General features: G+C 36.2%; 1 protein-coding gene across 3 annotated transcripts in view; it reads left to right on the forward strand.

Annotated features, from left to right (window-relative positions):
- HLTF (helicase like transcription factor) overlaps window positions 1-10,504 on the forward strand; it is a 60,382-nt gene extending 49,878 nt beyond the window's left edge. For 2 of the 3 annotated variants that reach the window (XM_069563003.1, XM_069563023.1), the window contains exons 20-25: window positions 21-199; window positions 1,353-1,478; window positions 1,784-1,896; window positions 2,460-2,640; window positions 5,615-5,695; window positions 7,678-10,047. In XM_069563003.1, coding sequence (XP_069419104.1) covers window positions 21-199; window positions 1,353-1,478; window positions 1,784-1,896; window positions 2,460-2,640; window positions 5,615-5,695; window positions 7,678-7,830 — 833 coding nt within the window. In that variant the 3' untranslated portion in view covers window positions 7,831-10,047. Of the gene's footprint in view, window positions 1-20; window positions 200-1,352; window positions 1,479-1,783; window positions 1,897-2,459; window positions 2,641-5,614; window positions 5,696-7,677; window positions 10,048-10,339 lie in introns of those variants that run through there. The other variant, XM_069563014.1, reaches the window with a different exon arrangement.
- Window positions 10,505-20,755: the final 10,251 nt, after the last annotated feature.

Here is a 20,755-nt window from a genome sequence, read left to right on the forward strand (position 1 = left end):
TTATTCAGCCTTTTCTCTAGGGAATGATACACCTGAAGAACTACGGAAGAAGTTAATAAAGAAGATGAAGTTAATTCTGAGCTCAGGTTCTGATGAAGAATGTGCAATTTGCTTGGACTCTTTAATGGCTCCTGTCATAACACATTGTGCACATGTCTTCTGTAAACCTTGTATTTGTCAAGTCATTCAGAATGAGCAGGTGAGTTTTATGCCTAGTACAAATTCAGTGTTTGATGGTGTGGAGTTCCAGTATTGAGTATAATGAAAACCCAAGCCCAACAAAGACTATAAGGAGTTTTTCACTTGGGTTTGCTAGTGCACATTTTATAGTTAATTTTATCACTGTTTATATTTCATGTAACTAAGCTTTTGTCATATAAAAAGACATAGCTTTGGAGGTATATTTCATAGTCAGTGTTTTAATTCTACTGACTCTTCAGATCATTTCTAAGAAATAGACTTATAATGTGAGACACAAAGGTAATTTAAAATTTTCTAGTAAAACAGATCAATTTTTATAATGCATTTTTATTTATCCAGTATATCTAAAATATAAAAATTATTAATGAGATGCCTTACATGATTTTTTTTAAACTTAGAAGTTCAAGATTCAGTGGTATTGTACACTTAAAGCACATCTCAGTTTGTCTTTGCCATATTTCAACAGCTTAGTTGCCATGCCATGGCTATTGGACTGTTATGGCTAGGTAGGTCTAAATTTGTGTGAAGTGGAATAATCCTTTAAGCAGTCCTTTTAAGGTACAATTTTTTTAAACATTTTTGTGGAGAGGTAATATACATATAGGGGAAAATGCACATCTTGATTGTACATAGTTTGAGAATCTTTTTTATTATAATGGTATTTGGTATGTAGTTATTTTAGAGATAGTCTTATTGGTATGCCTTGGTACAAAATAGACACAACAGACAACTGCTTTGAATGAACCTGCTAGGACTTAACACATCTGAACTACTTTATAAGCTATTAAGAAGGAATTGGTTTTCTTCTAAAGAGTAGTTTCAATTGATATGCTGAATTTTAATTAGCTCAAGAAACTGTTATTCCTAGTTTCTTTATGTGGCTGAAAATAATATTTATTGTTTCAAGCTCTTGCTGCTAGTCAGGATTACCTACTTTTGCTCTCTTACCAATCCCACTTCTGCATTAGAACATTATATCTGCCTGAAGTTCAGCATGTACAGATTTATCTCAAGTGGATGAATCTAATAAAAGGTTTAATAAAATGCTATTAGGGATATGGAATTTACCTTGCCTTTTAAACATTTTAGGCAAATTTATATTTCTGTTCCTTTTGTTAAGTGTCACTCGTACTTTGTTCTTTCTTATATAGCCTCATGCTAAGTGCCCTTTGTGCAGAAATGATATACATGGAGACAGTTTAATAGAATGTCCTCCAGAAGAATTGGCATGCAACACTGAGAAAAAATCTAATATGGAATGGACATCCAGTTCGAAGGTAAATATACATGTGCAAATATTTGAATATTTATGTTTATATAAATAATCATATTTTAAAATAATAATTCTGCTTTTAATCTTGTCATGAGTATTATACTTTGTTGGTGGTTACTGGCTTTTTGTTTATATCTAATGGTGAATTTAAGGGGAGAGAGAAAGGGTTCAAATTACGAAAAATATGATAGTCTCAATTTTTTAAAAAAATTAGTGGTCTTTTACATTTGCATTTTGGGGAGGTAATATGTCAGAACCTTTCTCTTCTCATTCAAAATGGAACCTAATGGGTGTCCTAATTTTTTTCAGATTAATGCTCTAATGCATGCATTGATTGATTTAAGAAAGAAGAACCCCAACATAAAAAGTTTAGTTGTTTCTCAGTTTACAACATTTCTGTCTTTAATAGAAACTCCCCTCAGGTAAGTTAAACAGTGTTTTCACTTTGAGCAAAAGGATTTTATATAAATGTTTTAATTTGAATAGCAAAAAAATGACATTATTTCTGTTTCAGCAGTTTTATTTATTTCATCTATCTAAAATAACAGGGCTTCCCTTGTAGCTCAGTCAGTAAAGAATTTGCCTGCAGTGCAGGAGACCCGTGTTCCATCCCTGGGTTGGGAAGATCCCCTGGAGAAGGAAATGGCAACCCACTCCAGTATCCTTGCCTGGAAAATCTCATGGACGGAGGAACCTGGTGGATTGCAGTCCATGTGGTCGCAAAGAGTCAGGCACGACTGAGCGACTAACACAACACACAAAATAACTGTAACAATAAAGAATATTCCTGAGAACTTAGAATTTTTAAGTTTAAGTCCTGAATTTATAGGAAAAAACGTTGACTGTAGAGCCTGACTTACTAGTAGATGATTGGTATATATTTGTCAGAAGAAATGAGTGAAAAAATTGGTTTAATGAAAAGATTACAATTACTTAACATGTTTTTATAGTGTAGTAACTTACTTTCTTTTGTCCCCTCCATTAGAGCCTCTGGATTTGTATTTACTCGTTTGGATGGTTCCATGGCCCAGAAAAAAAGAGTTGAATCAATTCAGTGTTTTCAAAACACTGAAGCAGGGTCTCCAACTATAATGCTTCTATCCTTAAAAGCAGGTGGAGTTGGTTTGAATCTTTCTGCAGCTTCTCGAGTTTTTTTAATGGATCCAGTAAGTAATTTTATAGACTTTTTGATCTGTTACTACCTCTTTACCAAATAGTTTTTTGTTTATTTTTTTAAAAGACCTTTATAGTTGTAACTGATTGTGAAAATTCTTAGGCAAACTTTAGAAATAGATAACAATTTAGGAAATGTGTTTTGAGGGCTTTCTCTTTAAGTGCTTTACATATATCAACTGAAATTCTCACATCTCTGTGAGTAGATCTTGTTACTTATCCCTATTTTACAGGTGAGGAAACTGAAACCGAGATGTGAAATAACTTGCCCTGTCACACAGCTAGTAATACACAAATCAGGATCTGAGTCCATGTTCATAAGTATTGTGCTGTGCTTTTCTACTGTTCTTCTATATGCAGAATCTATTTCTGTTATTTCTAATGCTTTAGGGAAGTGTTTTCATTGATTTGGCCCATGAATAATGAGATCCTATTTTGTATCAGGGAATCTTCCAGATGTGGAATCTGGCTATAAACAGAATAGACAAAGTAGCCACCATCATGGTACTAATAGTCTCAAGCTTTCATGTGCATAAGAATTAAGAAATACAACTTGACCTCTGTCCTCAAATTTAGGAGTTCCTAGATGAGATCCAGGAAACTGCATTTTTATAAAGGTGCAGGTGGTCCAGCATCACAATTTAGAAACAGATAACATTAATGGGATGTTTTAGGTAAATTTTAATGTCTGATACAGTGCAGTCACTGTGTGTGAAACAGGCCTAGGGATAGAGTGGGAGCTAAAATTCACTCTGAACTTGACTCATCAAACTGTGTGACTTAGAGTTGCATCCCCACAGGAGCACTTTTTCTTGATGGTACAAAGGGCTTTTTTGGACTGGAAACCCTCTGAACTAATTCAGTTTCTAATTTGTATTGCGTTCTATTTTACCTAGAGGAAACCCTGTTCTATTTCTGTGTAACCACAGACTTAATTAAGGTTTGTAGTTTTAGCTTACTGCCTGAAACTCAGAAAATTCATAACATAAAGAAATTTTACTAAGATACAAATTTTGAATTATTCTGGATAGACAATCTAGTTGAAGCATATACCTGTTACCAAGGTTTTTTTTTTCCTCACCTGAGGGTAACCTTTCCAGTAATATCACAGCCATAAGCCATACTCAGGCATTCATGGATTTCATGTTAATACCATGGGGATGGCAGTGTCTATTGTATTTTCTTGCCTTAGTTCTGTGGATGAAGTTTTAAATATCTGCTGAAGTTCTGGTATTATGGTTATTATAAAAACTATGCATTGTAACTATAGATAATAATTCAAGAAGCTGATTTTTGGAACAGATTCCCAAATTTTTTTTTTTTGTTGTTATAATCTTAGTACTTGATAAGAAAGAGGTTGTTAATACCAAATACAGTAATTTAATTATTATTATAAAGTTGACCAGTTGAACAGTTATACTTTTAGAAAGCTTACAGAATGTTAGTAGTTTCAGGTTGATTGTTTTTCATTGAACATTTTAAGTTTTCAGATATTGTTTCTAACTAAGACAAAAGCCAGGTCCCCAAAAAATAAGATTCAGTGGAAAAAAAAATTGCTCATGAAAATCTTTTACCTCTTTATGGAGTATTATATAAAAGATAAGATAAATTATGATATTTCATTATGAGCTTTTGATAAAGTTAATTGCTTCCTTCATCACTGCCTATGAGAATGGGAGCTATTGGTTTTCTATTACCATGAAATAAATTTTATTATACATCTTAGTCATACTTGATATATACTGCCATCTCACCGTGAGGTTCCTGACAAAATACAGATAGCAGAAAGGAACATTTTATCTGGCCTCTTAGTATAATGCTTTTAAAGTGTATCCACTTGCAAACTACAAAATATTCACAGAATATGACTCTCAGTTTTAGAAAATCATAAGCTACATAAGTCCTTTAAATCTAACTTCTATACCAAAAAACAATCCCAAAATCAAGTTAATAGCAAGTTAATAGTTTAAAAAATCTCCTCTTCTCTAGATCTCAAGGGAACGTTGAAAAGAAGAAAATAACTTCTTAAGTATAAATTGTACTGTGAACTTGCCATTACTTACTCATTTATGATTTTGTTTCTGTTTTCCATTGGTACTTTGTTGTATAAATTTTCCTTTTCTCCAAAAACCCTATTTTCAGCTTCAAGAATCATTCCATAGTTTAGTTTAAAATTTAATGATCCCACCCTGACAATTCATGATATTATTTCAAAACTACTTGACTCCTATCTTCTAGACTGAAAAGCTCTATATCCTTCTTGCTTAGTCTTCCCTTTTGAGTGCTTCATTGTTTTATTCTTTACCATGAGAGAGTCCCTATGATAATGCTTATGTTAATTAGCTAACGTTACTTTCTTAGATCAGTTTTGAAGTCAAACTGATTTCAAGTATATATACTGAAAATTATGTTTCAAAGTCTTAAATAATTTTTAGGACTTTTGACTACTCCTGAAATCTTTTTTTGTACTTTTATATAATGAGTGGAGGAAAATGAAAGAAAAAGAACCAAAGACCAGCAAAAAGGGAGAAAACTTTTTCATTAAATGGGCTCACCTATCTTTTCTGATGTAAATTATTTTGGAGAGTGTATAACCTTCCTCTGTTAAGCAGATATACTTTGACTTGAAAGTGGGTTGAGAAGAAACTGGAAAGATACTATTTGACTACTCAACAATCATTTATACTGTGTGATTTCTATTTTTCAGACCCTCAATTAGATACTGGAGGCAGTGGAGTAAAATGACAGGGGAGAGAACACCTGCCTATCATAGTAGTGATTGGGGAAGGCAGTCAGGGGTGTGTGTGGATTGTTTCGTCCCTAGAACATTTATTAATATGTCATTATCTGAATTCATTCAGAAAGATTTGAGTTGGTAAAAGGTGAATGAATAGTACTGTAACAAAAGGACTTGTATAGAACACATACAGATTAGGGTGGTAGTGATGCAATTCATGTTCTTACTAGGCCTGGAATCCAGCTGCTGAAGATCAGTGCTTTGACAGATGCCATAGACTTGGCCAGAAGCAAGAAGTTATTATCACAAAAGTGAGTTTTTAAGATACCTATTTTGAAATTAGGTTGTAGGATTTTAAAAACTACATAAATAGTGCGTGACTTTGTTGTTATAAAAGATTGAAATAGAATTATGCAGAGCAAACTATGAGGGTCATCTTTATTCTGGTCTTGTTAATTTTTTTATGTGAATTGCTTGCTTATATCTTTTGCCAAGTTTTCATAAAGAACAAATATAGTTTTATAGTATAAAGGATTTTATAAATTCTGATTTTAAATGTTTTGTTATATGTATTGAAAATTTTTATCCCAGGCTCTTGTTTATCTTTGAACTTTGTGTTTTTTCATCATGAAAGTTTAGAAATTTTTATGATTTAAAATATGTCAGTCATTTTCTTGATATCTCCTGGATTTTTGAGGTCTTGCTTAGAACAGAAGACTTTTATCTTCAAATTTAAAAAATGAATCTTCTGTAAGTTTTGTAAACTGGAGGGGTGCTGTGCTTGGTCTCTCAGTTGTGTCTGACTCTTGGCAACCTCATGGACTGTAGTCAACCAGGCTACTCTGTCCATGGGGATATTCCAGGCAAGAATACTGGAGTGGGTTGCCATGCCCTCCTACAGGGGATCTTCCCAACCCCGGGATCGAACCCAGGTCTCCTGCATTGCAGGTGGATTCTTTACGGTCTGATCCACCACTGGAAGTAGTGTTTTATAAAAATATCAATAAAAATGGTCATATTCAAAATTTGGAAAATGTTACCCCCAAAAGTCTCCCGTAGTTCTGATTCTTTTGAAATATTTTACTTTTTGTTTATGATTCATGATATGGATCGAACTTTATTGTTTTCAAATGAAGAATTGTTTGTTACATTACCATTTTTAAGTCCATCTTTTTTTTCCTACCAATTTGAAATGTCACTTCTTCATAAATTCATATATATTACATGGGTCTCTTTCTGGGCTCTGTTCCATTTCATTGATCTCTTTTCCTATTCCCAGGACAGTGTTACATTAATAATTTCTATGGTTTTATAAAGTATGCCTTGATATCTAATAGAGCATAGTGTTCTCACTGCCCTTCTTTTTGAAAATTGTGTTGGTTTTTATTATTTAGTCATGAATTGAACTTTGGATTTAGATTACCAAATCCCATTTAAGAAATCTTGTTTGGGATTTACTGAATTTATGATTAATTTGAAAACTGTATTCTTTATAAATAAGGAGTGTTCCCATATAAGAACTTAGTAACATTTTATAACACAATTTGTTATTACAGTAATTGGGACCTCTTATACAGTGTTAAATAGTAGTAATGATAGTAATCATTCTTGACTTGTTCCTAACTTTGTTGGAAATAGTTTTATTGTTTTACATTAAGTATGGTGTTCTTGGTAAGTTTCTAGTAGATGTCCTTAATAAGATTGAGGACATTTATTTCTAGGTTAATGAGGATTCTTTTTAAAATTAAAGTTTTTAATGAGGAATCAATGTTGAACTTTATCACATTCTTCTTTGATATTTATTGAGATGATCACATTTTTTCTTTCAATTTTCTGAATTACACCAGATGAAGGTGTATTCTTTCTGGGAAAATCTTACTTGGCTTTTTAAATATGCTGAATTTATTCTGCTAATATTCCAGCTACAGCATTGTCCATAAAGTTTGCTTTTTTATATGTTGCTCTTATCTGATGATAGAGTTATAACATGTCCTTACAGCTATATTCTTTATACAGGAGAAATATACTGAGTGATAAGGAAAAATGGCATTCATCTCTAGCTATCATACCATATTCTAATATTACTATTGTATATTGAGAAAAAGAGGGATAGTGAAACAGTTTCTAATAGATTATTATTGATCATTTTTGACAGCTACATAATACTATAAGGAAGCAGATTCCTTTAGAGTAGAGCATTATTTTCATTAGGTCTCATTTTTTAAATTAAAGAGTTTAAGTATTGTGACCTATAAAGTACCTAACCAATTTACCTTTGTTTTTCTTTTTACAGTTCATTGTGAAGGATTCTGTTGAAGAAAACATGCTGAAAATACAAAACACGAAGAGAGAACTTGCAGCTGGAGCCTTTGGAACTAAGAAAACAAATGCGAGTGAAATGAAACAAGCTAAAATCAACGAAATCAGAACTTTAATTGATTTATAAATTTGTGGGATTTGGTAAGCTCAGTTTAATCAGATACATACACAAGTTTTAGAAATGAAAAAAGTGCAGTTCTAGAAATGATATCTAGAGTATGTCTTCTAAAAGGGGCATATTTTATATTAGTGAAGAGGTATTACTAATCGCCTTCTATATATGAACCTATTTTTAATGATACTTCAAATAGCAATAAGTTCTGTTATATGCCGTGGCCTAAAATAATTTTTTGGGGAGAAAAAGTTACTTTTATTCAACTTTTCATATTATCTATGCTGAGTATTTTCATGTCTCTCCCAAGTACTCAGCTTTTTCATATTTCCAAAAAAGTCAAACCTTTTATACTTTTGACCAAATAGAGAGTTATTTTCTATGTTGACACATTTGGTTAGTCACCAAAGCCTCCTGTTTGTGATGCTATGGATTCACAGTCCTTGTAAACGATTAATATGTACACAGACTATACAAGAGATTGATTTTATTGGACCTTTGAAAACCACATATGCATTCCAGAACATTAAATGAGAGACCAAAGTCCAGGTTAGCAGGTTACCTGGTTTTTGTTTGGTTTTGTTCATATATGTGTGTGTGTTTTGGTTTCTTTGTTTATTTTTCTTTTCACAGTATCATTGAGATAAAATTCAGATAAGTGACTTACAAGTCTATGTTCATGAAAAAAATTAGGGTTTGTGTTAGAGCACAATTTCTCCATTTAGTCAGGTGGTATTATTCTTTTTATTTAAATGTAACTTGATGTGTTAGTGTGTAAATACAGTCTGTGGGGATGAGAAGGAACCAGTTTTGCCCAATTTGATTTGACTGTTTAAATTATGGAATTGCTGAATAGATATTTCTATATATAGATAATATTATTTATGTGCTTTTAAAAAAAACTTTATAAATTTTTATAATTCAGAAGACTACTATATGTGAGAGGCATGATATCTGGATGGAAGTTGGGCTGGATGACCTCCAAAATTCTTTCAACTTTTAAAGACATCTTAATCCCTAAATGGAGAATTTTCTTTGATATTATGTTTAGAATCAGAGTTTGATTTTGGAACTTGAGTAATTCACCCTTACACCTACCTACAGAATCAGTCATCATTTTCCTACTTTTTTGTTAATAATCAAACAGTAGCTGCCACAGAATTCTTGATAACTCTTTTAGTCAGATTTAAAACTATAACTTTATCAATCAGGTTAGGTAGTAAGTGGTGTTTTTTCCTTAAGGGAAACTTTATTTTTAAGGCAAAGAAGGAAGAAATTGATCACTATAACAGGAGAAGCTTCATGTTTGATGACACAAATTTAAGAACACGAGGTAATAAGTGGTGTTTTTTCCTTAAGGGAAACTTTATTTTTAATCCAAAGAAGGAAGAAATTGATCACTATAACAGGAGAAGCTTCATGTTTGATGACACAAATTTAAGAACACCTTATATTTTACTTACAGTGTTGGAAGTAACTTGACTGAAAGATAAGAGGAGATTGGAGGCAGGGTTGTATTCTAGGGCACATATCTTAGATTTAACACATATTTTATCACCAGCTAAATCCTTCCCTTCTCTGAGCCCTATTCTTTGCTCTAAGGGAACAGTGGATTAGACAGCAAGAATCTTCCCAGGCCTTTTTCTCTCCAGCAGCAGGTGATGAAAAGGACCAATAGACCTTGCTGCAACGATGAGAATGGAATTATAATTTGAGGTTGGTCCACTAGCATAAGAAGTGATAGAGAAGAACTAGCACAAAAAAATCAAGTTGATCAGGATCTCATAAAACATGATAGGTATATGGGTTCTCAGTATACCAATACTCCTGTAAGATTAAGTATAAAAAGAGTTTGCAGCAAAAAACACAACTCTACTCTCCTTGCTTACAAAGGCAAAACCTTACAAACTCATTGTAAAGTGAAGACTGCTTCTTTACCCAAACATTTACAGACTTCTGTTTTTAAACACATTCATGTGACAAGTCATTTAAAAAATACCTTTTTGGTTTTGTACAGTTCTGTTAAGTGGTGTTAAATAAAAAACAAATTCATCCTATGAAAATATATAAACTACTGGAATGAAAAATTCACATTATGTTTATGCTGTTAACTCTGTTTCATTATTATGTAGAGTAATAGCTTTAGAAATATCTTGAAAATACTGTGTTTCCACTTGTGGTTCAAACTGGATTTTGTTTTAAATTCAAAATTAATAAAAGTTTCAAAAATTATTACTTTCTCAGTGTCATATTTTAATGAGTACTTTTTCTTTAAAGAATATTTAATCTTTATAAATCTCATATTTCTGTTAAGATGTCTATTTTATATAATTATTTTTTATTGACAGTACATAAAAAGTACTGTAAGTAGCTGAGAAAAATGGACTCATATTCCTACCCTTCTTTAATTTTACTAAATTTCAATTTAACTGACTTTCTTGTTTAGAACTCATTGTATATATTTTAAAATTTTAAGTGTCTTGATCTAAAACATTGGTTTCAATTATTTTTATTTTCCCATCAGGCAGAAAAAAAGGAGCTGTGATAACAGCTATGTATAGTGTTATACTAGATACCACTATGGATTATAGACTTTGCCCTTATTATAGCTCCAGGATTGGGAATATCAAGAAAATAATCATCTTATGTTTAAAACCAGTTAAGTACCAATAAAATTATACTCAGGTAATGCATATTTTCTTTTGGGGGATATCAAAAGGCATTCACTGGTGTATTTTTTTAAATTAATTAATTTTAATTGGAGGCTAATTACAATATTGTAGTGGTTTTTGTCATACATTGACATGAATCAGCCATGGGTGTACATATGTTCCTCATCCTGAACCCCCCCGCCCCCACTACCCTCCCATCCTATCCCTCAGGGTCATCCCAGTGCACTGGCCCTGAACACCCTGTCTCATGCATCAAACCTGGACTGGTGATGTATTTTACATATGGTAATATACATGTTTCAGCGCTAATCTCTTAAATCATCCCGCCCTCTCGCCTTCTCCCACAGAGTCCAAAAGTTTGTTCTTTACATCTGTGTCTCTTTGCTGTCTCGCATATAGGGTCTTCGTTACCATCTTTCTAAATTCCATATATATACATTAATTAATATGCGTTGGTGTTTTTCTTTCTGACTTACTTTACTCTGTATAATAGGTTCCACTTTCATCCACCTCATTAGAACTGATTCAAATGCATTCCTTTTAATAGCTGAGTAATTCATTGTGTATATGTTTACCACAGCTTTCTTATCCATTCGTCTGCCGATGGATGTCTGGGTTGCTTCCAGGCCCTGGCTTATTGTAAACAGTGCTTTGATGAACATTGGGGTACACGTGTCTCTTTAAATTCTGGTTTCCTTGGTGTTTATTCCCAGCAGTGGGATTGCTGGGTTGTATGGCAGTTCTTTTTCCAGTTTTTTAAGGCATCTCCTTATGGAAATACTGTTCTCCATGGTGGCTGTAGTAGTTTGCATTCCCACTCACTGGTGTGTTTTTTATTCCTTTTCTGTATAGTACTTAACAAAGGTCTGTTCATTAGTATTTGGAAAGAAGATTCATCAAAAACATGAGGACAATGATATGTTTGGCTTATTAATAAGAATTCAAATGCCTAACCTTAGGTTTTCAACTATATTAAACTTATGGAGACAGCAATGGCAACCCACTCCAGTACTCTTGGAAAATCCCATGGGCAGAGGAGCCTGGTAGGCTGCAGTCCATGGGGTCACACAGAGTCAGACACGACTGAAGTGACTTAGCAGCAGCAGCAGCATATTAAACTTGAAAATATTTGCAAAAGGCGAAATACTAACAGCTTTCCCTTCATTTGATTCACCAATAAGTATGTATAACCTTCCTTACAAGTTCTACATTCTGGAATTCAGTACCTCATTTTTATGGTACTTCTAAATAAAAAGATCCCAAGATACTGATAGCTGTGAATAATGGTTGGGAGGCTTCCCTGCAGTAATGTCTACTTCAGAGGGAGAAACTCTGTTGATTAGAAACCCTGTTAGCAGACATAATGTTTTCTTCCATGTTAATATATTTATGCTTACTGTGTGGTAATGTATGGATGTGAGAGTTGGACTGTGAAGAAAGCTGAGCGCCGAAGAATTGATGCTTTTGAACTGTGGCGTTGGAGAAGACTCTTGAGAGTCCTTTGGACTGCAAGGAGATCCAACCAGTCCATTCTGAAGGAGATCAGCCCTGGGATTTCTTTGGAAGGAATGATGCTAAAGCTGAAATTCCAGTACTTTGGCCACCTCACGTGAAGAGTTGACTCATTGGAAAAGACTGATACTGGGAGGGATTGGGGGCAGGAGGAGAAGGGGACGACGGAGGATGAGATGGCTGGATGGCATCACTGACTCGATGGATGTGAGTCTGAGTGAACTCCAGGAGTTGGTGATGGACAGGGAGGCCTGGCATGCTGCAGTTCATAGGGTCGCGAAGAGTCGGACATGACTGAGCGACTGAACTGAACTGAATAAGGGAGAACAGTCTTCTAGATGAAGCCGTAATAATATGCTGCTTTTGAAAGGGCAGATGATTTCTTATTCCCAGTCAGATCTTCCAAAGATTAAGATGGGATTTTTAAAAAATCTTTTCCAGCTCCCTGTTCAACCTTCTTGATCAAGAATTTTCTGACAGATTTAAACCTGCTTCTACCTTTAAATATGAAAATTAATTTTTACATGAAAATATGATTTTAATGTATATGATTCAAATGTGTATGGAACAGGACACCTCTATTAATCTGAACCAAGATATAATACCAGGCTATACTGGGACTTCACTTAGAAGAACAGCAAATGTCAAAATGATTTCTTAAATTGGTAGATAAATTCTAGGGCATGTCTTTGCATAGTTGAAACCCAGTCTAGTATTCCAAGAGGGTATTTAATGTGATAGATGTGATATTAAAGGTCATCAGAGAGACTGTATGTTGTTAAAATATGTGGGCCATTTGCTAAAGCAGAGATAGGACTAATGTTTTGAGATGTTTTCAGTACGTTTGCCATCTTTTCAGCATTCTGTCAATGGTGTCTTAGAAAGGCAGATAAAATTAACTAGGATACAGTTTCCTGAATGTTTAAACTAATTTACCTTTTTGTTAGGGTAGGGAAGGGCTATTTCCTAATAGTACATCATAGGATTTTTAAAACCATTGCAGTGAGAAGCCTGCGCATCACAACTAGAGAGTAGCCCCCACTTTCTGCAACTAGAGAAAGCCCATGTGCAGCAACAAAGACCCAGCACAACCAAAAATAAATTATGTAAGCCTTTTCAGTTTAGAGCTTTTCTCTTATGCAGTGTAAAAAAATAGGGAACCAAAGGGAATAAGTAAACTCAAAAAGTTTATACTAGATGATATGTTTAATTCTTCTCACTCCCTAGTTAAGATGCTTTGATATTCTCAATTTTATTTAAAAAAAAGGATTTGAGTCTTGTGATCTCGTGATACAGGTGGAGAGTTCCAAATTATTTGGATTGCATATTACATGGTCACAATAATAAGGCAGTATTAGTTATCTGAAGGCTAGGTTTCTGTTCCTCCCAACTAGGAGCAGAGAAACCAAAAAAGGCTTCTAACCACCTAAAATAACAGAGTTCAATAAATCCATATACTTAATAGAAAAGGACCTAGTGTTCAAAAGCCCTATTATTGCACATTTAACTCTTTTCCTATTTTTGTTCTGGGCAAACAGTAGTGAGAAGTGGTAGCTGGTAGACTGGACATTATAGGAGGAAACTTAAAAGTGAACACAGAATAAGTAAATCACAAGAGTTGAGTGGCTTAGTATAGGTGTATGCTAAGTGCTATGCATGCTAAGTCGCTTCAGTCGTGTCCGACTCTGTGCGACCCTATGGACAGCAGCCCACCAAGCTCCTCCATCCACAGGATTCTCTAGGCAAGAATACTGGCGTGGGTTGCCATTTCCTTCTCCAAGTTCCAGTCTATGAGACAAAACCAAACAGAAACCGTTCACAGAATACCCAACCTGCACTCTTCAAAATCATCAAAGTCACAGGAGATTAGAAAAGTCTGAAAAGCCTCCACAGACCAGAGGTTGCTGAGGAGATGTGAAAACTAAGTGTGACTCGGCATCCTGGGGGGGATCCTGAAACAAAGGAAGGGGTTAGGGAACAGGTGAAATCAGAAGATAGGGTGGGCGAGGGGGCAGGTCACAGAAACAGACTGATATTGCTTCCCGAGTTGTGACAAATACCTTTATAACACAAGATGCCCACAGGGAGCGTGGAGACTGAGGGGTTCCTCGGGAACTCTCTGTAGTGTCTTTGCAGCTTTGTGGTCAATCTACAATTATTCCAAAATAAAAAGTTTATTTAAATAAAAATACTGCATCTAGTCCACCAGTTATAATCTAGAGAGAAAACGGGGATGACTTTGCCCCTTCATTGTCAGCAGCCTGTCCAGTGGCCTCCCCTAATCCCACCTGCTAGTACTCAACACTGAGGATTGGAAGTCAGTCCTTACTTAGACCTTTAGAAGCACTACTGCTGGGCACTGGAGATAAAACATATCCACCTTAATAGTAACAATGAATCCCTTATGTAACACCTTACTCTGTGCCAGGCACTAGTCCAAGGGCACCTGACCTGATTAATTCATTTAATCCTCAAAACAATATTAAGAGATAGGTACTGTCGATGGCCACATACATTGGCCATCAGCAGGTTTCTATTAACTCAACTCCATATTTGATTCTGGAACTATTAATGGAAAGCAAGACACTTGGAAGGGAAATTGCCAGTAAGCTAGTTAAGTGGGGTGTAGTCAGGGGTTGAATCCAACAACTTGGCTCCAGAGTCTGTGCTCTTAACCATTACTCTGTTGCCTCAGTAAAAAACATAGCCCCTATAGGACAAGAGCTCAAATACTGGCAGAGTGGATAAAGTACTCTTAAGGGAATGTGGTCAGATCCCAAGAAGGACTTCCTGTATGCAAGAGTAGCCTGTATTAGGGATGCAGTATACAACAAGCCTAATTAATAACACCATATGTTGTGTATGAAAGCTGTTACAAGAGTAAATTGTAAGAGTTCTCATCACAAGGAAAACAGGATGTATCTTTTTTCTATTTCTTCAGTTTTGTATCTGTAGGAGATAATGTTCACTACACTTACTAATCAATTTATGAGGTATGTTCAATCAAATCACTATGCTATATGCCTTAAGCTTACCCAGTGCTACATGTCAATCATATCCCAATAAATCTGAAGAAAAAAAGAACATCTGAACTACTTGGAGGAAGAAAAAAAAAAAACCTGCATGTCTTCATTCTTCATAACTCTCAAGATCAAGGTCCCCTGCCTTCTCTGGATCTTGATTCAGTCTCATAAGCACCAGGAAAAGCTCAACTCCAGGTGTAATGTCCTGCTGTGGATGAACAGAGGTGGGTAAAGGAGGGGTTTCTGCAGCACAGGAAAGACCCACAACCACTTGGGCTGGGAGGGTCCAGCGCACTGGGAGGGGATGGCTAGGAAGTCCCATCTCTTTGAGCAATGGATTACAGATCTTCCTATTTCTGGCAGACAGACCTGCATGACTGATGGTGGGGTGGGAGCTGAGGTAGAGGACAGTCTGAAAGGGAGCCTAGGTGGGGGGTACGGACAAAAGGAACCAACTGCCCTGAAAGGAATGCTGAGGATAAGCGTTGAGGGTAGGTGGGCAGGAGACAGAGAAAAGATAAGCCTGAGGGCAGTAACTGACTCCCTGCACCTAGATGGGGCTGAGCATCCATGTTGTGAATGGGAAAGGGTGGGGATGGCTGGGAATTACCTTGGAGGAGGTAAAGGAGACACAAGGATGACCTTTTAGCAAGTGTTGGATGGTCTAGTGTTTGGGGTTCCTTCCAGGGGGGTTGTAAGGGGGTGACACTGGGCCCCAGGGTTCCTTCTGTGAAGCCCTTATCTCTAAAAGGATGCTGACCCTGAATACACCACAGTATCATATAGTCCTATCATAGAAGTTTTCCCTCTTCTGGGCCAATAAAACAACTGTGAAAACAGGATAATTCTATATAGGCTTTTAAGATACAAAGTCTATACATTGTGAAGCTGAATTGTGTCCAAGCCAAAATTCATGACTTAACTCTATCCTTGAATTTTCTTACCCATTCATTTTTATATTACAATTTCAGGCAGCCTATTTAGGAATGCCTTTTTGTAAAAAGTATTTTCCAAGTCCTATTTCAAGGCCATTGTCCTTATTTTCATAGAAAGCAAAATGAAAGCTTTTCCATTATTTGTTTCTGGCATTTGTATTTCTGGGTATATACAGAGAATACTCTTGATCTCTTGGTCCATTTCCCTGATCTCATTGTCTGTATTGATCATTTGTTTAATGCAGAGCATAGCTTTAGATTTAGAACATACACAGATCTGAATCAAAATCTTTAACCTTTCTTATTCTCTGATTACCAGAGAAATGAGAAATCTATATATACATTATAGGGCTGATATGAGAATTGAGCTATAAGTACCTAGTAAATACCGTCTTTCCTCATTGCTTTCTTACAGATTGTTTTCACTTAAAGAAGATTAAATTTCAGCATCAGAAACTCAGAGAAATAAATTATCAAAGGCTGAGCCAGCAGGGAAGCCCATCACATAACATACCCAAGTGTAAAAATGTTAATAATCCATTTGTAATTGAAAAAAAGCAGACTATCGCAGACTTTTATTTAAGGGGAAACCAAGTATTCCTTAGCTTAATTCCCTACATTTCAGTGGCATTAGAGAGGTAAACATTATACAATTCATTTATATATGTTATTTATGATAATATTGCCTATTTCACTCAAGGGGCCAAGTTTGTCTTCTGGAAAGCCTTTACTAAATAGAAGTTGAATCCCCTGCTATGTAACAACATTGCACTATGCCTCTTCTGAAAACTCTGACTCCCTATTCTATTTAGTGTAAATACCTTCTTAATGTATCAAAAGGTTCTCAAAGGTCCCTTGGGTCATGGTCACTGCTTGATAGGACTTAGAATAGAAATATTATGGCCTCAACCTCAACCAAGCTCTACTGAATCATAATCTATAGTGATAAGCCCAAGAGACTGTACTTACAACTCCAGTGTCTTTCAGGAGCAGCCAGGTTGGAGACTCGGTTGCTTAAGCCTGTAAGTAAGTGTGTGTTAGTTGCTCAGTCGTGCCTGACTCCTTGTGACCCCATGGACTGCAGCCCACCAGGCTCCTCTGTCCATGAGATTTTCCAGGCAAGGATACTGGAGTGGGCTGCCATTTCCTTCTCCAGGTGATCTTCCCAACCCAGGGATCAAACTCAGGTCTCCTGCACTGTAGGCTTAAGCCTCTAGTTTTTATTTACTCCTTCCTCTCTGTTCATATCCAATCCGTCAGCAGCTTTATGCCTTCAGCCTGGTGGAAGGTGTGTTGGAATACCACTGTCTCTCTCCAGGACCACCATAGTAAACTAATTAGCCTTCTAATCAACTCTTGTTCTCATTTAAGCTGTTTTCCACCAGCCTCAGAAGTAGTGTTCTTAACATGTAAATCACAAAGGTAAGACAATTAGACCTTCTTTAAGATGACTGGCATTGTACTGAAACAAACTATATTAAAATTAATTAATTCATAATGATACTAGAACCAACCCCCTCAAAACCATTTTGGAGGATGCTATGAAACCAGTTGCATATTTTATATACTGACTAGTGAGTAAAGGGAAGGAATCAAGCATTTATCCTGCCTCTTTAATAGGAAAAACTCAGGATAACCAGATTGTTGATGAATGGAAGCATATAGAAATATTTCAGCTAGTAAGTGAGAGTATTACCATTTTGTAACCCCAGTGAGATAATGTATCTAGGCAATGATTATTAATGGCAGTTAATATCATAATGAGATTAAATCACACCTTAATCTGACTGGTCCTCTGAATCAGTTTATAAGAAATACAGAATACAAGGAAACAAACTGCCATCAGTAAAGTGTAGAACATGGGTGAGACTAAAGGACAAATAATCTGGTTTCTTCAGTAGATTGCAAGGCAACAACAAAACAAGAAGGGAGTGTAAGGAAACACAGTTGAATCAGAGATATCAACCAGGTGCACTATAAGGGCCTTACTTGTGATAGAGTCAATTCCAAGGCAGGTTGATAGGAAGTCTGGGGTCCCCGAGGAGGAGAAAGGGGTCTGGGGCTCTGGAGGAGGAGATAGGGGTCTGGAGTTCTCAAGGAGGAGAAAAGGACAAACTTTTTTTCTACATTGCTTTGTCTTAGTCAATATAAACAATGTAAGGACGTTTGCACTCATCTCACATGCTAGTAAAGTAATGCTCAAAATTCTCCAAGCCAGGCTTCAGCAATACGTGAACCGTGAACTTCCTGATGTTCAAGCTCGTTTTAGAAAAGGCAGAGGAACCAGAGATCAAATTGCCAACATCTGCTGGATCATGGAAAAAGCAAGAGAGTTTCAGAAAAACATCTATTTCTGCTTTATTGACTATGCCAAAGCCTTTGTGTGGATCACAGTAAACTATGGAAAATTCTGAGAGAGATGGGAATACCAGACCACCTAACCTGCCTCTTGAGAAATCTGTATGCAGGTCAGGAAGCAACAGTTAGAACTGGACATGGAACAACAGACTGGTTCCAAATAGGAAAAGGAGTACATCAAGGCTGTATATTGTCACCCTGCTTATTTAACTTATATGCAGAGTACAGCATGAGAAACGCTGGACTGGAAGAAACAGAAGCTGGAATCAAGATTGCTGGGAGAAATATCAATAACGTCAGATATGCAGATGACACCACCCTTATGGCACAAAGTGAAGAGGAACTAAAAAGCCTCTTGATAAAAGTGAAAGAGGAGAGTGAAAAAGTTGGCTTGAAGCTCAACATTCAGAAAACGAAGATCATAGCATCTGGTCTGATCACTTCATGGGAAATAGATGGGAAAACAGTGGAAACAGTGTCAGACTTTAATTTTTGGGGCTCCAAAATCACTGCAAATGGTGAATGCAGCCATGAAATTAAAAGACGCTTACTCCTTGGAAGAAAAGTGATGACCAACCTAGATAGCATATTCAAAAGCAGAGACTACTTTGCCGACTAAGGTCCGTCTAGTCACGGCTATGGTTTTTTCAGTAGTCATGTATGGATGTGAGAGTTGGACTGTGAAGAAGGCTGAGCGCCAAAGCATTGATGCTTTTGAACTGTGGTGTTGGAGAAGACTCTTGAGAGTCCCTTGGACTGCAAGGAGATCCAACCAGTCCATTCTGAGGATCAACCCTGGGATTTCTTTGGAAGGAATGATGCTAAAGCTGAAACTCCAGTACTTTGGCCACCTCATGCGAAGAGTTGATTCATTGGAAAAGACTTTGATGCTGGGAGGGATTGTGGGCAGGAGGAGAAGGGGACGACAGAGGATGAGATGGTTGGATGGCATCACTGACTCAATAGACATGGGTCTGGGTGGACTCTGGGAGTTAGTGATGGACAGGGAGGCCTGGCGTGCTGCAATTCATGGGGTCCCAAAGAGTTGGACATGACTGAGCGACTGAACTGAAGGACGTTTCTCCTTAAGGAGACCTTTCTCACTAATCTTGTTATCTTAGGTATATTGTGGGAGTGGGTCTGGTGAGACCTTTCTATTGCTAGTTCTAATCTTGTTAATTTAAGATGCATGTTGTGGGAATGGGTCTGGTAAAAGTATATAAGGCCTTGATAAGACTAGTGAGTGGGGGGCTCTCTGTCCCCCTTCTGATGTCTATGTCAGAAGCTTCCTCTGTCCCTTTTTATATGCTAATAAAACTCTGCTACACAAAATCTCTTGAGTGATCAAATCTGGTCCCCTGGTCCTGAAACTCAAGTCTTCTTCGGAGATCAAGAGTCTGACATCCTTCACCTTAAGCTATCACTTAGATCCTGATAAGATCAAGTGGAAATAAAACACAAAATAATGGAGGAAATTTGGAATTAAGTTTCTTGGTGTGAGCATTTTATGAAGTCCTTATGTTTTAAAGATAGCAGGTATATTTCATGTGAAATTTTTTAATCTAGGATTTGCTTCCAAATAGTTTGGTAGGGGAAGAGTTCATGGGGATATAGGGACATAGATGAAAGAACTGTTGAAAGTAGGTGATGGGAATTATTTATACTATTCTGCTTACCTTGGTATGTGAAAGTGAAAGTGAAGTCGCTCAGTCATGTCCAACTCTTTGCGACCCCATGGACTGTAGCCTATCAGGCTCCCTAGTCCATGGAATTTTCCAGGCAAGAGTACTGGAGTGGGTTGCCATTTCCTTCTCCATGGGATCTTCCTGACCCAGGGATTGAACCTGGGTCTCCTGCATTGCGGGCAGACGCTTTACTGTCTGAGCCATCAGGGAACCTTGATATGTAAGTTCCCATTAATAAAACATTACATATAAATTACATTAATTACATTTATTAATAAATCACATAATTAGTAATGTAATAAATTACATTATTGAATTTAAAATCCAAAGCCCAAACGTTCATCTATGAAGCCAATACGTTCCTCTCCATCCTGTCTTGAAAGCCTTTATTTCCACGCAGTTCTACCATTTCCAGAATTTCCTCTGAACGGAACAGTCTTCTTCTCCTCACTCCCTTTTGGCTTCTGGAGAGCCTCTCTTTCTGGCTTAATCAGCATCTTATAGGAGGTTTTTCCTGAAGACCTTAGGGCTGGACTTGCTCAGGGGTAAGTGTATTTGTCAGTGTATTTTATTTAACATAATTTGCAAGTATATATGTTAGTTTCTTTCAGTCTGCTTGCTACTAGAATATAAGGAAATATGTTTGTCTTATACATTCCTATGTATCTACTGTCCATTACATGGGTGATATGGTCAGTACTTAGTAAGTGCTTATTGAATGAATTATTCAGAGTTGTGTTGTATAAATGTATATG

The sequence above is a fragment of the Ovis canadensis genome, chromosome 1 (assembly GCF_042477335.2).
Source record: "Ovis canadensis isolate MfBH-ARS-UI-01 breed Bighorn chromosome 1, ARS-UI_OviCan_v2, whole genome shotgun sequence".
Taxonomy (NCBI): domain Eukaryota; kingdom Metazoa; phylum Chordata; class Mammalia; order Artiodactyla; family Bovidae; genus Ovis; species Ovis canadensis.